This window comes from Excalfactoria chinensis, chromosome 3, assembly GCF_039878825.1.
Source record: "Excalfactoria chinensis isolate bCotChi1 chromosome 3, bCotChi1.hap2, whole genome shotgun sequence".
NCBI classification, from domain to species: Eukaryota; Metazoa; Chordata; class Aves; order Galliformes; family Phasianidae; genus Excalfactoria; species Excalfactoria chinensis.
In genome coordinates, this window is record NC_092827.1 from 92,158,524 (window position 1) to 92,184,197 (window position 25,674).

At 37.3% G+C, this 25,674-nt stretch overlaps 1 protein-coding gene across 11 annotated transcripts in view; it reads left to right on the top strand.

Moving 5' to 3' along the window:
• PLCB4 (phospholipase C beta 4) overlaps positions 1–25,674 on the top strand; it is a 206,327-nt gene that overhangs the window by 168,018 nt on the left and 12,635 nt on the right. For all 11 annotated transcript variants that reach the window (XM_072332089.1, XM_072332091.1, XM_072332084.1 and 8 more), the window contains 7 exons: positions 4,189–4,277; positions 4,560–4,710; positions 6,772–6,821; positions 6,940–7,005; positions 14,113–14,228; positions 19,003–19,078; positions 24,706–24,881. In XM_072332089.1, the coding sequence (XP_072188190.1) occupies positions 4,189–4,277; positions 4,560–4,710; positions 6,772–6,821; positions 6,940–7,005; positions 14,113–14,228; positions 19,003–19,078; positions 24,706–24,881 (724 nt within the window). The remainder of the gene's footprint in view (positions 1–4,188; positions 4,278–4,559; positions 4,711–6,771; positions 6,822–6,939; positions 7,006–14,112; positions 14,229–19,002; positions 19,079–24,705; positions 24,882–25,674) is intronic.

The following is a 25,674-nucleotide window of genomic DNA, read 5'->3' on the forward strand; positions in this document are numbered from 1 at the left end:
ACACATTAGATAATGTATCCTCAATACTGTTTGCTGGTATTTATCCAGTCTTTTAAAAGTATCAGTAACTCCATGGAAAATAAATTAGGCATTTACAGAGCTATTTGTATAGGTCACATATGACATCCTGACGGTAATAAGTGAGCTGGAGCTCTGCAACATGACTTGGAGCACTACCATGCCTTTATGCAGCATATTTGTACAGCAGTAATTAACTTCAGGGATTTAGTCTGACAACAATTTTAAGCTTGTGCTTAAGTGAGAGATTCTCAAGGCTGTAATTGAACTATGAATCTAAGGGACTCATTTAAGCACATATTAAGTGTTTTAATTCTTTTCAGAACTTGAGTTTTTGACTGCTAATGGCTCAGTTAAAATATTTTCTAAACTAGGGACATTCCTCTGATTTGGGATTGGCATTTTTCTGAATGATACTGCACTTCTGCTATGAGTAGGATTTAAACTTTGTGGAGTTTAATTTGTCTCAAGTGTTGGAGCATGCTGGTTGTATAGGGAGAAAAAATGTATATATATATATGTATGTATATTTATTATTATTATTATTAATGCATTACACAAATTCAAAAGTGAAAAACTCTTATTTGAAAGAGAATTTGAACACCAATTTAGAATTTGCAAATTGTGAACTGTTCAGTACTGACAGATAGACTGTTTGGTCACCATTGTTTTTGATGGTTTATCTGGTAAAGGAGAGCATGTAGAAGAATATTTATACCCCTAAGTAACTTTATGCTTAGGTAAAATACTGCTAGAATGAGAAAACTGACTGTCTTGTTGGGAAAAACAGGCTCCATATTAACATGAACAAGATGAGTTCAGTTATTCTCTTGTCCCATCCCCAGGTATGTATTTTTCTCATGGATATCGAACAAGCCAATGAACAGCTGGGAAATAACTTTTGACACTCAGGTGGAATCATTAATACTCTCCTGACATGTCTTTAAGTGCCCATCATCTGCAGTGCACCTCTCTTTGTTTTATGAGCTAAATAAAACAAAAGAAATAAAATAAAATGCTGGTGCAAATTAATGCAAATGAAGTAGCATTCTCCAAAGAGAAGCATCTATAATAGAAATCTGTACGTGAGCAAGCATAGTTACTTCTGTAACTATTACTTAGAGTCTCCTGTAATGTACTCTTCCTTTTATTTTCCTTCTTCTATATTTATTGGAATTCTCTTACAAAATGCTGTTCCCTCACCTTACCTCACCAGGGAAAATGACAAACGTCAGCAAAGGACAAATGACAATGTGAAAAACAGTGATGAGTCACATCCCACTTGTAGAAATGCTGAGCCTTTGGTGATGTGCTCCTGTGGTTAGTAATACAATTTACTAAGGTCTCACTCTTCCAAAGATGTTAGTCATTTTTATCTTGAAGCTCATGGTAATCAGGTTCCATTTTCAACTGACGCATCGTATTCTCAGGTTGTCCAGAGTGTTCATAGAAAAGTACGTGCCAAGGACTAAAAAGGCATGGTTACTAAGTTAGGAAGGGGACTGGAGCACCTCTCCTGTGAAGAAAGGCTGAGGGAGCTGGGCTTGTTTAGCTTGGTGAGAACTTAAGGGAACCTTATTGCAGCCTTCCAGTACTTGAAGGGTTATCATAAGTGGGAGTGATACTGACTTCTTACAAAGTCAGATAGTGATAGAACAAGATGGAACAGTTTTAAACTGAGAGGGGAGACTCAGGTTAGATGTTAGGAAGAAATTATTTATTCAGAAGGTGGTGAGGCACTGGCACAGGCTGCCCAGAGAAGCTGTGGGTGCCCCATCCCTAGAGACATTCAAGGTTGGATAGGATGGGGCCCTGGGCAACCTCATCTGGTGAGTGGCAGCCCTGCCCACAGCTGGGGGTTGGAACTTGATGATCTTTAATGCCCCTTCCAGCATAAGCCATTCTATTATTCAATCCATTCTGAAAATAAATGTCTGAAAATAAATTCTACCTGTATTTTGTGTATGTAAAGTACAGATTCAGAAGATATGTTTGGGTTATGACAGTTATTGTTGGCAGTGTATTTGGTAACTGCCAAAGGCAATGCTATCTATTAAGTACAACTTTGGGAGGAATGGAAACCAGGTCTGTGTTATTTTCAGTGAGAAACACATTCAGTGTTTTCAGAGAAGTTCACAGAATAACTTAGATTGAAAAGTTTGCATAGTCCAGCCCCCAGTTTGATCAAGAAAGATAGGACGCTTCCTCTGCAAGCTTTTAATGGGTTGGGTATTTTTTTTGCAAACATGGTCAGTGAGCCAGCTTCTCTGTCCCAGGTCACTGTAAGCTAATTTGGAAAATGGCAGAAATTATGGCATGGAACATAGACAAAATTCAAATGATGAAAATAAAATTCAAGTGATGAAATAGCAGCGTCAGAACTGCTATTACAGAAATAATTGTGTAGTATGCTAGTGAGTCCATCTTGGATATAAGGATGCAAAAGTCGTCTACTTACAAGGAGCTAAAAATAGGGGTTTGCCATATTCGATAAAGGATTCCTTGAAAGTGAATCTCCATGCATGGTCTCCTGGATTCTCAGAACAAAAGCTCGAGTTAATGAAATGACAATAGTTTTTAGTGAATGATGAGTCAGACTGCAGCATTTAAGCTTCCTTTCCTAAGTTACTACTCTAACAAGGAAAGCTTATAAACTGAGTCCAGTGATCCTTTTGTCCATCATACTGAAGTAAAAGTTTCAGAGACATCATTAAAACAGATGTTGGTGTGGTCTCTGAAAATGTGTTGATATTGTTAAGAGTGAATCAGTTTAATTTATAAAATAGTTTCTTACTGTGGAGGGTTCCCATTGCCATTTGTGAAGTTTCTGGTTTTGAGATTAGTCATGGAAAGGGTTTATTCAGCATGAAGGTAAGTATTCCCATGTCTTTGTCTTCCTTCAGAACAGTGCTTACACGTCCATCACTGTGTATGGAAAACACGTTCTGTAATTTATGTGGTTAAACTTACTCGATGCAATTTTTAATTTTACCTTTACAGACTTTTTTTATGCTCCAGTGGAGGAGTTGGGGGTGGAGGCGGAGAAGGAAGGCATAACATATTCACCCTCTTTGCTGATCCTAATTCTGATTTCATGTCAGTGCCGTTGTTTCTGATTTTATTGCAGTTCAGGTGATTGGTATGCTGACAGCCAAAATGATCACAGCACTGTACTCTGTAGACTCATCCACCCAGTATGAGACAGCACATGATTGTGTTGGATTTTACTGTAAAATAAAGAGTGGCTAGGGTATAATTGTTTACATTTTGCTGTGTAAAAGAAAAGGAACTGCTCCTAGGTAAGGTGTTTGATTTACTCCCTTAGGCAGAGTAAGTGAAATGAGCTTCCGCAACATAAACTTGTCTAGTAGTGCCACATATTCAGTCTGGATTAAGATCTCCAAATGGAATTCATGCATTTTCATGACAATGTGTGAGGAGTTCATGGCAATGGTATAGTTATGGGTGACCCTGGGTGTACAGCACCATGGCTCATCTCTTCTTGTGTATCGAGGAGGATTCTATGTGCCCATAGGGAATGAGAGATGGAGTATAAGCTGCAGTATGGGATGCCGGAGACCAAGGTTGGAAGGAATGGTGCCAGCACACTCTACAGCTCACACTCTGCTTAAAATCCTGGAGAAAACAACCTTGGTTCCTCACTGTCCTCTGGGAAGCTGAGGGTAGAAAAAGATTACTGAGTAGGAGGAAACACAGAGATCCATTTCTTAGAGCTTTTCTTTTGTACTAACTCCCCTGGTGGCAGCCTGAATAGGCAGTCAGCACCACTTCAGATAACCAAGGGACAAAGTTGTTTGTGCTGTGTCACACAGGAGATTCCATTCCAGTCTCAAATTCTAGTGTCACGAACCAGGAGTAATGCAGAGTATCTTTGCTCTGATGGAGTTAGAACACGTTTTCCTGAATAAACTGCCTGGATTAATACCACTCCCTTGACACGTTTAAAATCGATTCATTTTCCTAATATGTTCAGATGCTATTTTGATGAGCGCTTTCTGTCCTGACAGATTTACTGTATGAACCTGAACTATTTTTGCAAGTCAAAGCTCATTCGATAGTAGTAAGGGTCTTGTAAAAGGTATGTTTCTAAATGCTTCTGAAAATGATGAAAAGATGAAGGTTTTTTTGTTTTCTGTTTTTTTCTTACAGATATTGTGGATGCACTGTCAGATCCGAAGAAATTTTTGTCTATTACAGAAAAAAGAGCAGACCAAATGAGAGCTATGGGTATTGAAACTGTAAGTGGATCTTAATGACTAACACAGCTCGTTTGTATTCATATTATGATGCAAAACACATCGTTTAGAAGTAGAAACTTTAGGAATTGAGAAGAGTGATATTTTAGTAGGTATTTAAAATATGTTACAAATACATAACTGAGAACTGTGTTATTTGAAAGTACGCTTCCATTTTCCAAAGTATGTATTAAGGTAAATGAGTTCAGGAATTTCCTGTACACAAAGTGTTGTACTACAGGTAAAATAGCAATTAATTTACTATGATGTGAATGTTTCTTCCAGAGTGATATAGCTGATGTACCAAATGACACTTCAAAAAATGATAGAAAAGGAAAAGCTAATAACGCCAAAGCAAATGTGACTCCTCAGAGTAGCTCTGAGCTTCGACCGAGTACCACGGCAGGCTTGGGGTCTGGGACCGATGCTAAGAAAGGTAAACAAAAATCCTGAGCCAATCCTTCAGTTATGGCGCAGTTCAGAAAGTTACAGAGAAGTACTTGTTACTCCTTTTTAGTTTTGCAGTTCTGTTTACCCTTTTAAAAGTAACTTCTTCAACCACTGATAGCAGTTTTCATCTATTTGCAAGAAAATTGTATATAGTAACAAAAGGCTCTGTAAATCCAAAAAAGATTTATTTTTCTAAGTGACCCCTTTGCGTAGCTGTATACCAGATACCAATAGTAGAACCTGCATGACTCTGGGAGAAATTTACCAGAGACCTACTGGAGCCACACCAGTAGGAATGACTGTTTTCTGGTATGCTCTGCAGGAACTTTCCTACTTTACTTTTTCTCTCTACAAATCCCTTGGCAGAGTTGCAGATGTAAGTAATTAAAGTATTTAGAATTCATCGGATTCTGTAGAGATTTCCCAACAATTAGAAATGTTTTCAGTATATGGTTTTACTCTGATTATGGAAATGGCATGTTTATTGTCAAAAATATCCATATTAAAAGTGCTCATTTAGAAATGAATAAGTATTTTATTTTTTTTCTCACTATTCATTGTTCACTTTACAAAATCACCTCTTGGAGCCAAGTGGGATTATTTGTTTCTCACAGATCATCACAGGTAATGAAGATTAAGTGAGAAAACAAATTTGTACAGCTGAATGAAACACAATAAATATTTCAGTTAATTGCCCACAGCAATTAGAGTCTGGTTCACTCTCTTTCATCCCAAGGGGAATGATGGGAATGGAAAGGAGCACTGTTCTTGTTCTTAAACATAAGCAGACGTGACTGAATACGAACATGTGAAGGGGTCAATCTTTTGAGAAATAAGATGCCGTCTCTCATGAGGCATTTCTGGCAATAGAACAGGTCATCTCTGGCACCTGAATGTTTTCAAAGTTCTTCCTTGCTGTAAAGCCCACATTTTTTTATGCAGCAAGATATTTTCATATTTCAATTATCATCATTATGATGCACAAATGTTAGTTCTATTGAGCATTATTTAGGCATGAAATTTGCAGGAGGTGGAAACTGATTCCTGGTTGTCATGGAATCAGACCTGTTGAACAAAGTAAATAACTACATTTTAAAGTGAAAGCTTAAGGAAGTTTGTTTAGAAAAAGGCACACCTGTTGGTGTCCTGCTTGTTTCTCAGTTAAATTCACCTTAAAAGACAAAGAGCCCTTTATAAGGAGTCTGGAACTGACTATCATTCCTTTTCCCAGATCTGACCTAAATGCAAAGTTTACTTCTACTAACATACAGGATGCGAATCAAATTTCAATTCCACAATTTTTATGTTTTAAATGAAGGACAATAAGTATATTTAGCTCTTTTTGTTGTCATGCATAACCTCACCCAAGTAACATAGAATCATAGAATCACAAAGTTAGAAAGGACCTACAAAATCATCCAGTCCAACCATCCTCCCTTTACCATACCTACAGGAAACCCCTAAACCATATCTCCTAGCTCCCTATCCAGACACTTCTTGAATGCTGCCAGGGATGGTGACTCCACCACATCCCTGGGCAGCCATTCCAGTGCCTGATCATTCTATGAGAGAAAAATTTCCTTCTTATATCCAGTCTAAACCTCATCTGATACAACTTGTGGCCATTTCCTTGGGTCCTGGAACATTTCCTGTGAAGCCAGAGGTGCTGGAGCAATCTCCAGCTATGTAACAAAATTCTGAAATTTGCCAAGCTGAACTTTAATGTACATAAATTGTTTGCTGTGTTTTCAGAAAAGAAACTTTATATTGCAGTGTTTTGACACTTCAGTACAGAATTGTAAGAGATTAAAATACTCTGATCAATTCCTTTTTTTCACAAGGCAGTTGGCTGAGCAGTGCATTTAAAAAGGAAATTAGCAGTATTTTTGCTATAGCTTAATGAATAATTTTCTCATTAACCTGACTTTTTTATGGTACAAAACAGTAATTAATTGTTAACTTACATGTAGATTTTTGTTAAAACTCTAAGTATGAAATTCAGATCTATGCATGAAGTTTTAGATAAACTGTATCAATACCTTCCTAGGTATAGACCTAATTCCTCAGGTGAAGATAGAAGATTTAAAGCAAATGAAGGTAAGCATGGACATAAGCTTTTCAAGATGTGATTCTAATTATTTAAGTAGCTGTCATTTTATCTGTTTACAGTAAATGTGACCACAGAAAAATTGATCTGATTTCTTTTTTTTTGTAGGCTTACATAAAACATTTAAAGAAACAGCAGAAAGAGCTGAATGCCTTGAAGAAGAAGCATGCAAAGGTAAGATCATTAAGAGCGCTCTGAACAGCACACTGATTGAAAAAGAGCTGCAACTTTCACTACTATAGATGGTTCCTAATTAAAGTGAAAGAAAACTGAGGAACTAAGACCACCAAGACAGGGTGTTTCTGTTTTAATTGTACTGCAGCTTATGCTCAAGTAAACTAAATTTCCTTTTAGCAACCCCTTCTTATGTCTTAAGTTTTAGTGTGCTTTGTTTGACCCATGTAAGCATCCAGAGCTCACCTTTTCCAGATGATAATTTTACCTAGCTCCCTTCTGGATGACATATTGACATGTAGCTTGAAAAAAGGGACAGTAATGATCTGAGAGGGTGCTGCCTCAAAGGCACACCCTGGAGAAACTGCAAAATTACCAAACAAAACTGGAACAAAACAAAAAATGAGGTGCACTGTTTCTTTTCACGAATGTATATCTTACCACTTTATAGTTAGATGTTTGCTGGGTACTGTTGGCAGTGGTATCCCAAATATGGCAGTATCACAAGTGTACTACTTTACATGATAAAATTATGACCCATTTTCTCCTGCTTTTTATCGCTAGGAAATCTCATGTTACAAACAATGGAATACCAGGTGAAGATAGTAGTCTGAATTTCGGCAATGCATGAACATCTTTTTTAGCTCTTGTGACAGTGACACCCTTGTTCACTTTGAATGCAGATTTCATGCAGATCTGATCTAATGTAATAACATTCGAGCATTTTTAGTATCACTCTGTGTTTCTATGCACGGCCGTTGTTTAGACGTGGGATACTAAGTGTAATGAAGGATGAGGAAATTACTTTCAATACTCAACATTTTTTTTTGTGGCTCCTAATATTAAAAATAGTATAGGAAAACTGAGTAACTATGTCAACATTCTGATGCCACACTGACTCTGCAGAGGGGAAATGAGTGATTCCCTCACTTTAATGTTGTGTACAAATCCCATACCCAAGAAGAAGTTTTTGCCATCCATGTCTAAATTAGCACTTCTGTCCTGTAAGGATGGCTTGTTGTGAGTATCTTGCAAAAATGTTTTGTTCTTACCTGAATCAATGCATCATAGGTAGCTTCTAGGCCTTCAGGAAATCAATCATTTAGGAGGCTTCTCACAGTTGGATAATATAAAAAATCTGATCAATTTTTTCAGGTTTGCACTTGATTTTTCTAAACCAGGGGAAAAATTGCCAGCAACAATAAGATGCTGTGTGCTTAGAAGAGCTTTCAGCATATGCTCAAGAACAGTTATTTTTGGTCAGAGCAATTCTGTGTCATGCTGTTTGCAAGCATGAACTGAGTGAGTGCAAGTCTGCCCTAACAAGAAAGTTCTTGTCTAGAACATGTCTTGTTGAAGGCCTCTGTAAGTGCAGCTGCTTAAATTTAAAGAGAATCTGATCAGAAGAGTGTGGCTTTAGTAGTACACAGGTGAGCTTAAGAAAGTGCCTAGTGTACTCATCAGTATTTGTAACACATTTTAGAAGCTGGAAAGGAGCCTGGGAACTATGCAGTTGGTAATCCACGATCATTCGCAGAAAGCCTTTGTATTAAACACATTGAACTTAGAAGTTCCAGAAATAAGTTGGCTCTTATTTAGCTGTAGACACTCCTGAGATCTGGAGGAATAAGTAAACACAAGGGAATTGTTCGTGTCATTTCAGAAGAAAAAGTAATCCAGTTTTTTTCTGTCTAAAGTTCGCCTTGTGGAAAATGCATGTTTGCAAATGAATGCATGCAAGTGTGGAAGAGAGAGAGGGTGGAGGAGGAAGTGGCTCTCTTCTAAGCAACGTTGGAGCTAACCTGGTAGCCCTGAGCAGACTTAGCTGAGGAAATAGCAGTAGAGCAGTAGTGACTGTCCTTGTTATTAACAACATTCACTCACATCCGCTGAAATAAGTTTGGTTGTTTTGTAGGAAAATACACATTTTATTATCAGCCTTTATTTAATAAATGTGTCAGACAGTTACAGACACCACATTTTCAGATTAATCACTAGAACTACTTTTGCACCACCTACAGTACAGTGTCAGTGCTCCTGGTGCAAGAAGGATGTGCAACCCTCCAGTGCAAAGCCCCAGTGGAAATTGGTTTCATTTGGGTTCTTCTCTGCAGCTTAGATGTTTACAGGGCTTTTGAAAGAGTGGTCCTGTCTGCCAGGTCTGTGTTGTGATTCGGTGGTTATTGCAACTTCTTGGTATGGTTTAAACACTTCCCTTCAAAAGGCATTAATCCTCTCCTGAAAATCACAGGTCTTACCTGTTTTGCACTCTGCATTCCTTAGAAATGCCTCAGTACCAATATACCTCAAATGTTAAGTGTGAATGATCTCTTCATTATGCAATTATAAATACTCTTTTAAAAAAGGGAAAATCATACTAGAACAAGCATGAAGTGACATCATGGTGTTGGATGTGTATGTATACAGGTACAACAGTTGCAAGGAGGTAGGTCACACAGGAAAAACAAAGTAATGGTAATATGTGGGAGAATTAGAGAATTTTATCATGCTTCTGGAATCAAAATGGCTGAAACTAACCAACCTTAAATAAGAAGGAAGATAGCACTGAACAAATAAACAGCCAGAGAGTACTATATTCTGAAAATTCTAGCACTATTTTATTTTTGTGTAGGATCCTCGGAGTGCAGGATTTAAAGTCTTTACTGTTCCTTTTTCTACTTCCATATGGGAAAAACATGACCACTCATCATGCTTGTCAGTATTCAAGAGGTGTTTGGTTAATGTCATAAATACGCTATAACTTTTGGTTAGCCGTACAGTGGTCAGGCAGCTGGATGAACTTTGTAGGTCCCTATCTATCCTATTTTATTCTACTCTACTCTACACTTCTACTCTACCAATGCTACTCTGTCCATGCAGAATGGAGGTCGTTACAATGCAAACATTCTGTGACTGATAGTTCAGTCTGCCCGCTCCCTAATATCAGATGAGTGGCTTGCCAAAAACTGAAGAATTTTGAATTTCACAGGGTCTATGAATAGCAAAGACTTGAGATTTCATTCAGGATTGAGAGTCATGTAAAAGGCAGATATACAGAGTTATTTTTAATTGGAATAAAGCTTTTAAAGAAATCCATACAGGTTGTAACAGGCTACAAAAGTTTAGATTATGATTAAAGGCAGAACAAACTGTAGTGAATACTGGAAAGAGACAACATTTCACAAGTCCTGTAAGTCTGTGAAATTCATTCTTCCTTCAAGCTCTCTGTTCTTACTCAAGCCACAAACTTAGATAGAGGACTGGGTTCAAAGACTGATTCAATTGCAACAGCTCTGTTACAGACAAAACCACTTCTTCTCAAGTAGAGAAACCATATTGGTACACTTGACTCTGAAAGTGAATTTACCTCTTATACTGCAATACTCATTTTGTTTGGCATTTGAAGAAACAGCGGCAAATTTCTGTAATGATTACCATAAAATAAAAAAAATTAAAAAAAAATCTGTGCTAGGTATAACTTCTAGTTAAGTCTTGGTTCTGGTAATCTGAACATTTGGTCATTTGAAAATAATGCAGCCAGCAAACTTTGTGTATTGCAAAAGTTTTTTTAAAAGTAATAGGCAGCTTTTGAAGCACAGGAAGGAACTGCAGAATAACTGAATGATCTTTATTGGTTTTTGTTTTGTATTTATCAAGATAGATACCTAGTACAGTTTAGGTAAATGAGTGGCATCACAGGAAGATGGAATAAAGGGCAAGAATGCATGCATATTTAAGAGTCAGTCAATGATTTCATCAGTTAACAGCCTGCTCCTGTGAACTACTGAATGTTAATCTGTTGCGGGGATGTTAGAGTTTTTGTGCCTCTTGTGTTAGACAGAGGAGGAAGCAAAATAATGAAGGATTACTCAGTATATTCTCTAACAGTCAAAGGTACGACAGATCACTGTGGTAAAACTGTTCTGTCAGTTTCAGACAAGGAAGTGATATTCACAGGTGTCCACTTAGGGAATTTAATGTGGCCATAGGCACTATTCTGCATAGTTACCACTCAAAATATGAATCCTATAGTTAATCTCCTGTATGTTCATATTGACACTGAATGTGTGTTCTGTTTTAAAAGAGGGCTTTTCAAGAAAGTAACGTGAAAAATAATCTTCATTTCACAACACAAAAGAGAAAGTATAAAGAAGTCTGGGGCTCTAGATTAATAAAGTTCTGCAAAAGAGGTTGTGGATTTAGAAATGATAGTTTTTCTTTATTTCGCCATTCTGGTATTTTATAATGAGAGTATTCAGTTTTTAGTTGTGTAAAGGAGTGTTTATGTTACATTAGGGATTCATGTAGGAATAATGGTTTGTATCCTAAGATCTTACTTCTTGTCTTCAATAGACTGAAATATGATTTTCTTTCCCTTTGTTTAAATGGAACTGTATCTAATTCTTTACTTTTTTCTATAGATATCAGGCTGTGATTTGTGTCTTTCTTATCAGTTAGCTGACCACTCAGCTGAACTGAGGCTTTGATTTTCAGTATAATTATTAAATGCAATTTGTGAATGTATCTATGGAAAAGACATATGAATCCAAACCACAAATTCAGTAGTCCTGAGGAAATCATGAAAGGTATAACTGAGGAGAGTTTTATATGCAAACATATTCTGAGTCAGTCTAGAACATGTTTTCACCTGGAACTTTGTGCCTAAAAACAAAAAATGCTGAAAGTGTTTTAAGATGTTAGAAAACCACTTGCACTTTCTAGAGTCTTGACAGATTTGGATGCACCAGCTAGCCCTAACGAATTTTCCCTTGAGTAGAGATAGAAAATCAAAGTTATATCAGCTCAGCCACTTCAAGCAGAGTTCCCAAGTTTGAGGTAACATAATTCAAGAGACCTCTTGTTGTTGACTCCCAGTATTTTGTGCCTTCTGTGCAGTGGTTGGCAGTAGCTCATCTTCCTCTTCCAGCTCTGTTTATATTCATGTCCAAATTCATGTTCTGCGAACTGGATGGGGAGGAGGAGGGGTGAGGATGTGGTCCTCAGTAGATCTTTTACATTTAAGATGGAGCTATCTTGGAGCAGTAGCAGTAGAGGTGAGTCTCTTCAAAAGTTCACAGTGGGATTGTGATGAAGAGATGAGGTTAACCATTTAATCATGGTTAAATTACGTAAATTAAAGTATTCTGTTTCTAAGTGATGGGACCTCCAGGATTATGTAGCCATGCCTCATCAATATGCAGATGGCTCATGCTTTGCAATATTTTCAGTCATTCACAGCAGGAATTATATTGTTCTTTTTGACTGAAGGAAAGTGTGTAGTTAAGCAGTGAGATGCTTTTTGTAGCTTCACCTGAGGCTGTGTTATGCTGTCAAGTCGTCAAGTTCATGTTCATGTCATTCTTTTTGTTCATATTTTTTCTTCATGTCTAGTCAGTAGTACATATTCCCTGGCAGTGCTGGCATTTTTTAATCATAGAATCGTGGAGTCATAGAATGACCTGGGCTGAAAAAGGCCATAATGATTATCCAGTTTCAACCTCCCCACCATATGCAGCACCGCCGATCACCAGACCGGGCTGCCCAGAGCCACATTCAGCCTGGCCTTGAATGCCTCCAGGGATGAGGCATCCACAGCCTCCTTGGGCAACCTGTAAATGTTAATGGTGATGGAGTCAATTTATTTTCCTTTAAATCTTCTGTAGGACAGAGAATTCAATTCTCCACTCTAAATATAAAATTTGTGTGTTGTACATGTTCCCTAGGGGAGCACGGGTGTTGGGAGTGCTAGGTTTTTAAAGTATCACAACATTTCTACTAGAATTTTGGTAAAATTAAATGCAAGTCTTTCACTAGGATTTTTAAATGTGGAGACAGTGATAAGACGAACACAGGTGCACAGAAAATAGGAACAAAAAACAATAGAATAATAAGGGTAGAGTAACTAAATAATGAGCTATAAAACAAAATAAAGTCCTGGTAAGAGGCTGTATTAGTTAATGCAAAGTTTTTTGTCTTGTTTAGATAAAATGTGGAGCAACTGAATAATAATAAAATAATGTAAATTAACAAGCAACAATTTTTCCTCCTATAATGTAAATTAAATATTTAGTGCTCACAGCTTTAGTTAAATATTTGCATCATAAGCAACTGTTCTAATCAAGGAGAACATTCAATCAAGTTTAATAATGAAGTCTACGTGTAAGCGCTAATGGTGTTGTTTCTGGTACAGATTTTGTAATGGAAAGGAAATGTTTGTGCATTGCACCCAAGTGGGGTGCTTTGATGATTCCTCTTTTCGTTGTATAAAAAGTTTTTTACTCCCCTTCCATAGACAAACTTCTTCTGACACTTCCTCAGTGTAAATCTCATAACTGTAGTGACACCAGGTTATCACTTAGGGTGAAATACTCCATGAGTAGCTCTTTACTTCCAGTTTGTCAAGGTGTGCTATATTGTTTAGGGGGGAGGGGGGCGGAAAATGGCAGTGATTATTTGCAGTGAGCTGCATGTGTAGTTTAGCATTGCATCACACTGCTTTCGATTGCTTGGACAGGGAGGTGCTCTGCAACAGGACAGAATTTCTTAATGGTGAGATTGCTGTTGTTAGGGGAGTTGCAGACCAGATTTTCAGAATTTTCGGTTAAAGATTTGGTTTTTAGTTATTGTTTTTGGACTTGTACCTTTATTCTGTTTTGTAGTGGCCAACAGGCTAGAGCTTTATTCAGTATAAGATACATAGAGGAAGCGGATTGGGATGAGCTTTGTTCTCCTCAATATTCAGAAACCTTAAATGGCGTTATATGAGTTTGTAAATATGATTTTTTTTATGTTGCATTTAAATGGACATTTATTCAAAAGGTAAAGTTGAATGGATAGTAACAGTTTGCGTTTTTCTCCCCATCATTCTTTTGTTTTAAAGTAACTATATATTATGTTTTCAAGGTGCAATATAGCTTTTCATCTTTTTAAAAAGGAGAACTGCTGTAGCACTAATGGTGGAATATCTGGAAATTAAATACCAAATGGCTAAACCAGATTAAATTCCATTGTCAAAGTTATCTGTTCGTACACTGATATTTTTACACTGTAAGAAAGCTAAACTTTAAAAATCCAGCAATCTAATTGTGAGGTCCTACTGTTTTCCAGGAGCACAGCGCTATGCAGAAGTTGCACTGCACACAAATTGACAAAATAGTGGCACAATATGATAAAGAAAAGGTATCATACGAGAAAATGTTAGAGAAGGCAATCAAGAAGAAGGGGTAAGATATTATTTTAATGTTTCTAATAGACTAAAAATAGTTTTTATGCTTCTGTGGTCTGGAGGAAAACATTCGTAAAAAAAGTCATTCAGATGAATGAACTGCAGCTTGAACCAGCATCCTACATCAGACTGAGTTTGAGCTGCTTGAAGGCTCTAACCATGGACCAGAAATGTTGTACTCAGTTTGCCTTTCTCTAGTTTTCTGTCAGTGTGTGAAATATAAAAGCAAAGGAGTTGCCAGAAATATTGATTTCCTTGGCCTGGTCTGGTCTCGCTACCTTTTCCCAGGAATGTCACTGTTGTATTCAGTGAGAGATGACTAAGGTCCTCAGTGTCATTAAGGATCGGGAGGAGGCAATGATTTAATCTTGAGGAAATATCTAACTTCTAATTCTGAGCATTTTAAAATAGCAGTTTTGCCATGTTGTCAAGTTGAAGTTTCTTTTTAACAACAACAACAGCAAAAAAAAACCCCACAACAAAAAAAAACCACCTTCAGGTCCTCAGCTGGCATAAATTGCTATTAATCCTTTGATTTGGATGAAGCTGCTTTGGTCTGCAGTAGCTGAAGTCCTGGCCTTTATCCATGTGAATCTCTTAATCTCAGAAAAGTTCACAGAACATACTGATGACTTTAATAAAGTGTCCTTCTTGTAGACCAATTGGGATAATATGACAGGACTTGCTGCTATCTTGCTGCTAGTCCTTAATCTGGCAGCAGTGTCTCCTCTTTACGTTTCACCCTGTGGCTGGAATTTCTTTGAGACATCAGTTTGTTTTATAATACCAGAACTTAGAGTAGCAATTGATTTACTTAATTCTGTATAAAGTTATGCTAATAATTAGTCTTAAATATGCACTGTTATCATCAGACAACAGCAGCTAGTAACCAGTTGCTAACTGAATGCTGAACATAAGTGCATCTTTAGCACTGGTTTCTTACACAAATACTTTTTAAGTTTTTTTATTTATTTGGAATGACAGTGGTGTTTTTTTTTAATATTTTGGTTGTCTATTCGCTACACTTAGAACAGAAATAAAAGTGTCTGAAATGAGGAAGGTAAGGAAAGTTCTCTTCACTAAGTAATGAAAAGCTTGTGAAAACTCTTTAAAAAGCTCATGCTTTTTTTTTTTTTTTTCCCCCACGAAAGGAGAACTGAAATCACCCAAATACATATCCATCCTTATATCTAAACTGGAAAGATATGGATTTGAAGGTTCTAATAGTAGGTGGATAAAAATTGGTTGGAAGGACACAGCCAGAGGGTTGCTGTCAATGACTCTACATCCAGGTGGAGGCCAATCATGAGTAGTGCTCCCCAGGGATCCATCTTGGGACCTGTGCTCTTCAATATCTTTATCAATGACTTGGTGGGAGTGAGTGTACCCTCAGCAAGTTTGCTGATGACACCAAGCTGAGTGATGCAGTTGACACAATAGAAGGGAGGGACAACATACAGTGGGATGTGGATGTGTGCAAAAGGTGGGCACATGAGAATCTAATGGGATTTAACAAGGCTGTGTGCAAGGTGTTGCCTTTGGATCAAGGCAATTCCAGATACAAGTATAGACTGGGAGGAGAACTCACTGAGAGTAGCCCAGCGGAGAAACACCTGAGTGTTCTGGTGGATAGAAGGCTGGATATGAGCCAACAGCATGCACTTGCAGCCTGGAGGGCCACCTGTATACTGGGCTGCATCAAAAGAAGGGTGGCCAGCAGGGAGAGCGAGGGGATTGTCCCCCTCACTCTTGTGAGGCTCCATCTGGAGTACTGCATCCAAGCCTGAAGGCCCAAGTACAAGAAGGATGTGGATCAGTGTTCTTGTTGGCCTGAGCAGAGGCCAGTGGCTCAGCTTGTCTAGGCAAAACAATAGATAAAGGTTTATCACAGAGTTAAAGGTGGTAATGACTGTCTTTGGGCAGTGAATAGTGAAAAGCCATATGTAACAGTGCTTTCCAGAATAGTCCCAAACTGGGGAAATATAAAAGTAGATGATAGTCTGATTCCCAGTTTGACATAATTTCACTGTTTACTTTCAGTGTCTTGTAACACTTCTGTCACTGACTCCAAAGCTTTTATGATTATTTTAAATCATTGACAAAATTTTTTTGTTCGTTGTGGTTTTGTTGGGTTGTTTGTTTGTTTGTTTTTCTGGAGGAGCTGGGGGGACTCCTTTAATGTATTTGTTTGTTTGTTTCTTTGTTGTAAGTAACTAATTCAGAAGCAGATCTAATACACAGCTATATCCTGATCTTTATCATGACTGAATATTTTCCTGGACTTGACAGCAGCCAGTCATCTGATGGCACTTCAGTTTTGTAACTGTTGATATCCGATTACTAACCAAATTAAAATTTCTTATCAGATTTCCTATGAAAAATATTCTTAGTTGTACATCAGTGTTTTAAGTGCTTCCTTCTGGATCACTGTTTATGCAGCCCTGAAACCCCCTTCAGCAAGATACTTTGGCACAACCATCTCCTCACCCCAGTAGGGCAGTGTATTTCAGGACCAGCTGAGATCTGAGCAGTTTTCTTAGCTGAAACAATCTAATGAATAAGAGATCCTGGGTTCAGTGAGTACAGGACATATTCCATTTTCTTGGCTATCATTTTGGGATTCTCAAGCAATAAACTTTGTAAATGAGTGTCTAAAATATATTTTTGAAGTGTTCATATTCAAATTGCCAGATACTTCCTGAAAAAAAATCTTTTTGATAGGTATATAAAAGAGTTTGTCTTCTGACTTTGTTGAGCAATTTTTTGCGGTCTGTTTCTGCCACACGGTGTGACAAATGTTGACTGCATAATGTTCAGCAAAGTATAATTTTTAATCACATGCTAATTCACCAACAGATGGATGGGATTTTGCTCCCTGTGCTATTTCGGTTGTACACTTAAAATGCTCAACAGTCTTGAGGAAGCTTATGGGGATATGCATGCTTGTGTCCCCACTCTGAAAGGGAGCTTGAGGGGAACGTGATGACCTTTCTGTTTTATCAAAACTGTCCAGTAATTCAAGTGCTTGCACGTGTACAAGCATGGACATGTGACTATGAGTTGGGTTGTTGCTGAGTGTTTCTAGCTGTGACTTGATGGTTTAATCACTTACTTGGTCACTGCAGTTGTGGACAATTCTAGCTATGACCAGGCTTAGCTGGAAGGTTTCTTTCAGATGTAACGAAAACTACATTTGTAGGGAAGGCTCAGTTGATGGTTTTGATGACTGGGATTACAGAAAGTCTGGTGTTTGAAACAATTAGTCTTTTTCAAAGGGTGTATATAGCCAGTCTCTGATCATGGTTACATGTGTGCATAAGCAAAGATGCTTTCTTTGAAAGTGCTTTTTATTCAGGTAGAGGTAAATATGGTCAGAACCTATCTCTATTGCTTTTATTTACTTCTGAAGTAAATAAATATTTACCAAAGATTTTCTACAATGACCAGAAAATGGACAACCAGTCCTTCTGGTGGCACCTGGGAGCACTGGGCACATCACACTATTTTCACAGATAACTTTGCTGGTACTGTTTGACAATAAAAGTGTTGTCTTTTTCCATACGTTTAGCTGCGCTTTGATATTAAAATAGGATATAAACTTTTTAAGAGTTTCATAAGGAGTTAAAGATTATAAAATGAATGTAGCTGCACCCACTGTATGTTACACAGTTTTACATCAGCAGATGATCCAACACAGAACTTTTACAGCGCTGTCAAAATAGACTCTTCTGTATTTATTGTATTATTCCAAACTGAAAAACTGAGACTTCCAATTGTGAATTTGTGTTCTCTTCTGAAAACCCTTCATTGCATAAAGGGTAGCAAAAGGATAGATAATGTTGGACCTTATCAGATGGAGCTTGCAAAAATTCATTGACTTAGGTGAGATAGTAATTGAAATTACTGTTGTGTTGCAAAGTAATAGTTTTACTGTGTGTCCATCTTACCCATTGCACAGCCCACAAAATTAGGTTTACTGAGAGACAGAAGTCATCCACCTACAGGTCAATCAAAGGAGCATCAACATGGGCCCTCTGCAGTCATTTTACCAGTCAGCTCCTTAAATCATGGTGTTCCTGTTTGAAAAAACTTTGCAACTTGTATTCAACTCTGCTAACTTTATCCAAGATGTATTGCCTATTGCAAGTGTGAGGGCTGTCTTCAAGATTTATCGTTTTCAAGTCACATAAGGTATTTAGTGGATCTTGGATTCATCTACATGGACCAATATAGTTTGCAAGGGTAATGAGGCCTCTTCTTTGCAACCCTTTCGATTCTGTTTTCCCACAGCAGCTTACTTAGACTTTCAGCAGTCATTCAAATTAAGTATGCCCAAACTACCATGTGAGACAGTTATTCAAGTGACTTCTCTTTCTCTGCCTCAAAACAGTAACAAAAATGACTTTTAAATCAGAGGATAAAATCGTGGCAATATATTGAATATACTTGTAAGTTTTCAGACAGGATCTGGATTCTCTTAGCAGGATATTTTAGGTCTTTAAATGAAACAAAGTACCGTAAATGAAGATATTTGACATATCCTCAGCAACAGAATATTGCAGGGGCAATCTAGAATTAATTGTGTGGTGTTTGAATTGAATGATCATTAATCCAACAATGTTTTGTAAGTTGTGAATAAATTACCAGAAGAAATAATTTCATTCCAATATGCTGTAGCACTTCAACATTGATTAATGTTTTAATTAGTAAGAGCTGACTGGATGGGAAGATGTTTAACTTGTGGCACACATCTGCAATTTTGCTTTTTTTAGAGGAAGTAATTGTGTTGAATTGAAGAAAGAAACTGAAATTAAAATGCAGGCACTAACGTCAGATCACAAATCTAAGGTAAGTAAACAGCCAATTTTAACACATGCAACATCTGAAATAGAGATTTTGAGACTCAAGTGGTATTCTATTTTCTTGGAAGCATATGAATGATTTTTGGCAGTAATAACATGTCAAAAAGAATGGGAGTAATCAATTGTCTAAAAGTGCTTCTTCAAAAAAATATCTAAAAAGCAGCATCAATTTCCTGCTTTTTTATCACTTATTGAAGAAAGCACCACATGCATGCCTTATAAAACAAAACTGGTCATTTATGTCAGTTCTAGCTAAATAAAGAGAGATTTGAATGCTGGATACATTCCCGCAATGAAGAAGTTTCTTTTTTATTTTCCATTTTTGTCACCATGGGTGACACTTACTAATGTTCTTCCTGCCTCCTAAGAAAGCAAAAGTCTTAACTTGCTCTTGAGCCAAGTGCCTTCTTGTTTGTATTCTTTTTCTTTTTTTCTCCAGGAAATAGTTCTGCTGTTTTCTTCAAGGTGCTAGAGAATAAAATTGCTCAGAGGCCAAGTCTCACTTCATTTGAAAGAGCTTTTTTCAAGTTGTGCTTCATTGTTCATTGTTCATGTTGAGTTGTACAGTGCAACTTCTATGCTAACACTATGCTCCTTGGCTTCATACGTTCCTTAAAAGTTTTATCTACCACTCATTGACACGCTTTCAAGTTTCTGAAAGATATTTGAATAGAGAGTACACTGTAAGACACATCCATGTACAAAGTAGATGAAGGGAGAAGATTGCAGGAGAGTGAACACAGTATGTAAGTAGGAGTGTTAATGTAAAAGCTGAAATCTGTGGAACAGATCAGGTGAATACAGCAAATACAAAAGCAGCCCCAACTTTTGAGATTAGAGAATTAAGTTGTTTTCACCTTTTCTTCTCCTTATTTATTATTTGATGCTGTTACTTCATGTGAAGAAGATCCTGTTTTTTTTAAATAAGAGTTGTTTATTGTTGCTGTGTTCTCGACCATAGACTTAGGAGGACACCCTGAAAAAAAATCTAGATTACTTTTCTGATCTTCCTATTTCCTTCTCCAATGAAATGCCCGGAAGTGTTTTCTTACAAAAAAAAAGAAAACTTGTGGACAAAAAAGTTTTCATTCATTTCTTAGAGAAAAAGCTCTCTGAGGAGCACCAGGTCCCTATCACCTAGACAGAAACTCCAGAACTCATTTGAAGTTATACTGTGTAGAAAATTCTTTGCTGTGATCTTTGCTTCCCACTTGTGTCTGGAGTTAAGGAGTCTGATACGTGCACAAAGGACATCCAAGTGTTCATTAATCTTCCAAATCCTATAAGTATGACTCATGTTTTCCCTTTCCGCAGATATATGTAGTTTCTGAGCTCTGCTCTTTCTTTCTTTTTTTTTTTTTTTTTTTTAATCCAGCTTTCAAACCATTTTATTTAAATATAATCTGTACTTGTAAAAAAGGTTGATTTTTGTCCACTCCCATGTCAGATTTTAGGATGACACATTCAGAGGAGACTTAAATGTAAGCTCATTTGAAATGACAAGCCTCTGTATGTTGGATAACTTCTGAAGAATACCTCTTCAATTCTACATCTGTGGTTTGCTGTATGTTAATGGTTTTCAATATCTTGCTTGCTGTGGTTCCATCACAGTTTTCCATTTTAAGTATCAATTTTAGTATTCTCACAGACTTCTTTTGTTTCAATTACTGTGTATAGGCGCTTGAATTATTCCCAGAGATCATTCAATGGTTTGGAAGCAACAAGTTGGAAAACAGTGATCAAGACCATAGGGAAATTAACTTTTATCCTGGATGAATGTAGGTGCAATTAAATCAGATGAAATTCTAAAATGCTGGATGCATTGCACTGATATCATGGGACTTTGATTAATTAACGGCTGTTTAGCAGTTCTCAGTATTTGCTCCACTAATTTGAAATCAAATGGTACTGTAATTCAGTTTTAATTACAGCTCATGTCCTCCAATGCAACTCTGCATCACAATGTGCATGCACAGTTTTAGCACCAGAGATCTTTTCATCTACAAAAGTCTTCTTGTCGTAAGGAAATATGCAGCTGAAGTTTAGCCTAAAATTAGATCTGAATGTCCCAGTGCACTACACACACATTTACTGAGGCAGACGCAAATTATGGTTGTGAATTAAAAATGTAGGTCCCAGGCTCATGCAAGCAGAGGATGAAAAGAGGAGAAAAAAGATTACTTCAAAGATTATTCCTGCTTGAACTTAGTGACTAAACAAACGTCTTGCATATATCTTGTGTGAAAGAAGGTTCCCAATCAAGATTTTAATTAGACTCTTAGGCCCAGAGAAGGAACAGATAAAAGGACAGGATTACAAATGGTCTGTAGAGCAGGAAAAATTAGTTACCTCATGGTTATTTTTCTTATCACTTTAGGTAAGCAACACCACCTTAAGTAGGACAAGAGCACAGCCCAATGCAATTGCAATAGTCATTTTTTACTGTGATGGTAATAAATTGGAGAAAAGAAGGGTTGTACATGGAATTTATTACATCTGAACTTTGAAGTGTATCACAGATCTGCGGCAAAATTGGATTTCAGATGACTTAATGGCCTTCAGTTCTAAGGTCATCTGAATCACAGTCAAATTGAGTATTTCAAATCTTGTAACAGTTGTTCAGCAAATCCCTTATATCCTTCTCACCAGGTTATATCTTGCTCTCCCTGAAATAAGACTTTGGGTTTGAATGATATGCATTAAAAAAAAGAGACCTTCCCCTTTCCCACACCCAGCAAAAAACTTGGTTTGGAAGCAGCCATACCTACTTCTTAGTCTGCACGCTGATATTGAAATTAGTAGCATTTTTGTCCATGAACATGGGCAATTTTATATTATTCTTATTTCCTATATTTCCAGATTAAATGCTTAAGAATACTGCCACGCTTAAGTCTCCCTGAGATGCTGGATTCCTGCCTTCATGTTCTTCTGTAGTTTATGTGTTTATCAGCCATTTAGGAACAATGATCATATTAAACATTGCAACTGGTGCTTGATTCTTTTCTTGATTTCTTTGTGCTTTGTGGAAACTTTTTTCAGTTAAATCACTAAATGCTTACTTCCACCAGGGTTTCCACTATTCATACATTTATTTATTTCACTATTTTAATAAGTCATGATTCTCTTTTATGCAAAGTTTGTTTTGCATTCCCTGTACAGGGTAAGGAAGCTTTAAGTAAAAGCAGACTCTTTTATTTACTAGAACTCAGGTGTGTCCTGTTACGGTGATGTAAAACAGTCTTACTGTGGCTAGGAATCAGATCGCATATATTAATATCCCCTGTGCTTTTTGGTACTTCAAATTAGTCTGAAATCCAGTCCCAAGTGACAGACTGTGGAAGAGTCACATAGCAGCAAGGAAGGGAGAAGAATACTGGGCCAACTCTGTTACAGCGCTCACTACAATTTTACCAACCTTTGAAAGGGCTCAGTGGCCAGCCAGCATTCTGCAGGAAGGTAATTTGAATCAGAAGTCTGTGTAAACAACCGTGTGCTGGCTCCTGCTCCAAAGTGTATGATACACTTACGTGATCTGCTGCTGGCTCTGCCTGCTTCCCAGATCTCATAATAACATTCATTTGTTCTAAACATTCGTTCTCTCTAAGATTGTGACATCAGATTCTTTTTCTGAGTGGTCCCCCTTCTGCTATGGCCCCAGTTACTCAGGACCTTGAATCCACCTGAAACTTTTTCCTCTAAATGATGGATGGGGCTGACTCCATCCAGAGACTGTGCTGAAAATTAGTAAGGAAGGTATTTTCCCCCAAACTTCAGCAACATCTGGCATTTAGCTCTACTGAGGTTCATTTCAGGTCTCCCTTGAGGGTCGGTAAGACAAATATCAGTACTGAGAGGAGATTAATAATTAAAGTGTCTAGTTGTTTGAGGTGCTGTAGATCTTAAAGAAGGATGTCAAGAAAATGTTTAATCCATAAATGTGATTAATCCTCCTTTGAAATTGTCCACTCAGCATTAGAAGGAGCTTAGACTAAACATGCTCCAGACTGAAGTGACATACATAAGTGCTAGAGTTGAGAAGGCATCTGCCCCTTCAGTTTTCTGTAATGGCATCTAAACAAATTGAATATTTTTTCCTTACCAACTTGTGAGCATTTATTTTGACTTGCTTTAAATCTGGATCTTCTTATTTTTATGTCTGTACAGACAGTGCTGCTTTAGGAACTTCTTACTAAAAATATTACTTCCACAAACCACGCCATATCCTTCAGTGCATGTATCACTTCATAGCCCATAGGTTTTGATTTAGTGGTATACTGACCCATATGCACAAAATTGATTATTACTTGTTTTGCTGTAGATACATTCACACCTAAATACCATGATGAATTTGGCCTATGTTAGTCTTACCAATGTTCTGCCTCAAAGTGCTTTTGTTTTGTTTTGTTTTTCCTGACAGCTGCAGAAGACTCCAATAAGTGTTGCATCAGATGCTTCTGCCTCAAATTGTATCTGTTCTGATGTGGAACATGTATTTAGCTGTAATTAAATGCAGGTCTTGCTTTCAGGTAGTGGTAGTCACTGTTCTTTTATGAAATTACTTGCTCTGGTGCTTTTCAAGTGCCGTTTTCTTTCACCATCACCAGTGTGCAGGACAATCTGTTCTGCGTTATGCAGAACTACTGCAGGCCTGCATCTAAAATACTGACATTAATCTCTCTGTTCCTGAGCAATATGGTAGCAATTTTTTATTTGAAGGGTAAGGTTTAGCTTCTTGTAGAAGACGACCCAGATGCTATTAGTTACCATAGTAGCGCTGGAAATGACTGTCTGACAATAGGTTTATTTTTTATGAGGCACGTTTTACATACCATTTATGGAAAAGTGGGATAGCTTGTCAAAATATCCAGAGATCATCATTAAAGGATAATAAAATATACCTTTCTGTTAGCTTCTTTTCTAAATCATTGAGTACAGTATGTTACTGCAAAAACAACTCTGGTGATTTAGGCTTCTTCACGTTGTCTCTTGGGAACTTTCCAAAACTTTAATCTCTTTATTCTTGTGAGTCTTGGGAGATAAACAAGAGAATACTTGTCAGATTCCCTGCTGACTTAATGAATATAAAAGAAAGATATGTAGTCTATCCTAAGATTCAAGTTGTATTAAATACAGGATTTCTCTGTAAAAATGAACGTTTATAAAACAGTCTTCACAAAATCCAAGACTGTATTTAAGCCCTCAGATAAATCCTGTTTACTAGGTTTGTTTTTTTCCCTTTCTAATTTCAGTATTCTTAATGCATATTTTTTCCTCAAAGCCAAGAATACAGAAGTATTTTTATAATGAATGTTGTTAGAGAATGTTTTAAAATAGTGTTAGTATAGTCAAGAGCATAAATGCAGCCAATTTAATCAAGGCACTTTAGGTAATAGTCTTAACAGAATGGGTTTCTTTATTTTTATAATAGACTGTGGTGTCCTCGGTGGTTTCGTTATTTTTTGAAGCAATTTCACTTGTGTGGCTTCATTTTCAAGTTTTAGCTGTATTCTTCAGAATCTTTGTTATGACTGTGTCCACATCATCTTCAGCAGCAGCAACAGTTGATCTTCCAGCCTGAGAACCACTGGCAAAGCTGCTGTTCTTTTTCTACAGGTCAAAGAGATTGTGGCACAGCACACTAAAGAATGGTCTGAGATGATCAATACGCACAGTGCGGAAGAGCAAGAAATCCGTGACTTGCACTTGAACCAACAGTGTGAACTACTGAAGAAACTGCTGATTAATGCTCATGAACAACAGACCCAGCAGCTCAAATTTTCACATGACAGGTGAGCAGGGAAGTGCTACCTGTTGAGGAGGGCTTGGTTCATGCTTGTTGTGTAGAATGCTTTATTTCTTATGCTTATAGTTTCTGTACTGCTGTCAAAGATGCTGTACTATGTGTGTGGGAGAAGAAAACTAACTCATCAGGTAATAGACAGAGTAATGTGGGAATGGACTTCTTGGCTGGTGTAGGTTATATGAACTTCATTGAAAGGCAGTGGATGTGATGAAGTGGTGGTAGTTTGCAACAGCTGTGAATGTGCTTGGACTTTGCCCAGGAACTTGAATTCAGAGTCCTGGAAACTGAGAAATATCAAATATGGAAATATCCTTTGAAGTTACTAGCAGTTCTGAATAGATGTATTTATAGCATTGGTGATTATGAGAAAGATCCATGAAAGAAAAGATTGTAAAAACAGTGGTAATGGGGTAATGGTAATAGCAAGCTACATTCGACTAACAATATCCTGTCAGAGTCACTAGAAATGCAGAAGATACTGCATGACACCACTGCCTTGCTGCTTGTGTGATTGACTGTCCTGCTCATTTGAAATTAAAAGAAATTAAATAGTATCCAGTCTGTTAAAAATTGTAGTAAGCAGAGCTATCATTATATTCTGTTATGATCTATTATGTGAAGCAGATTAACAGCACGTGAACTCAGTGTGTGCGCACACATTCATATGCAATTGTTATCAGCATCTTTCACATCAAAAGAATAGGGAAAAATGAATAAATAAATCACATTTTTTAAGTCCTGACTGAAAAAAGCAGCTTATTTTTGCATCAGAGAGAACA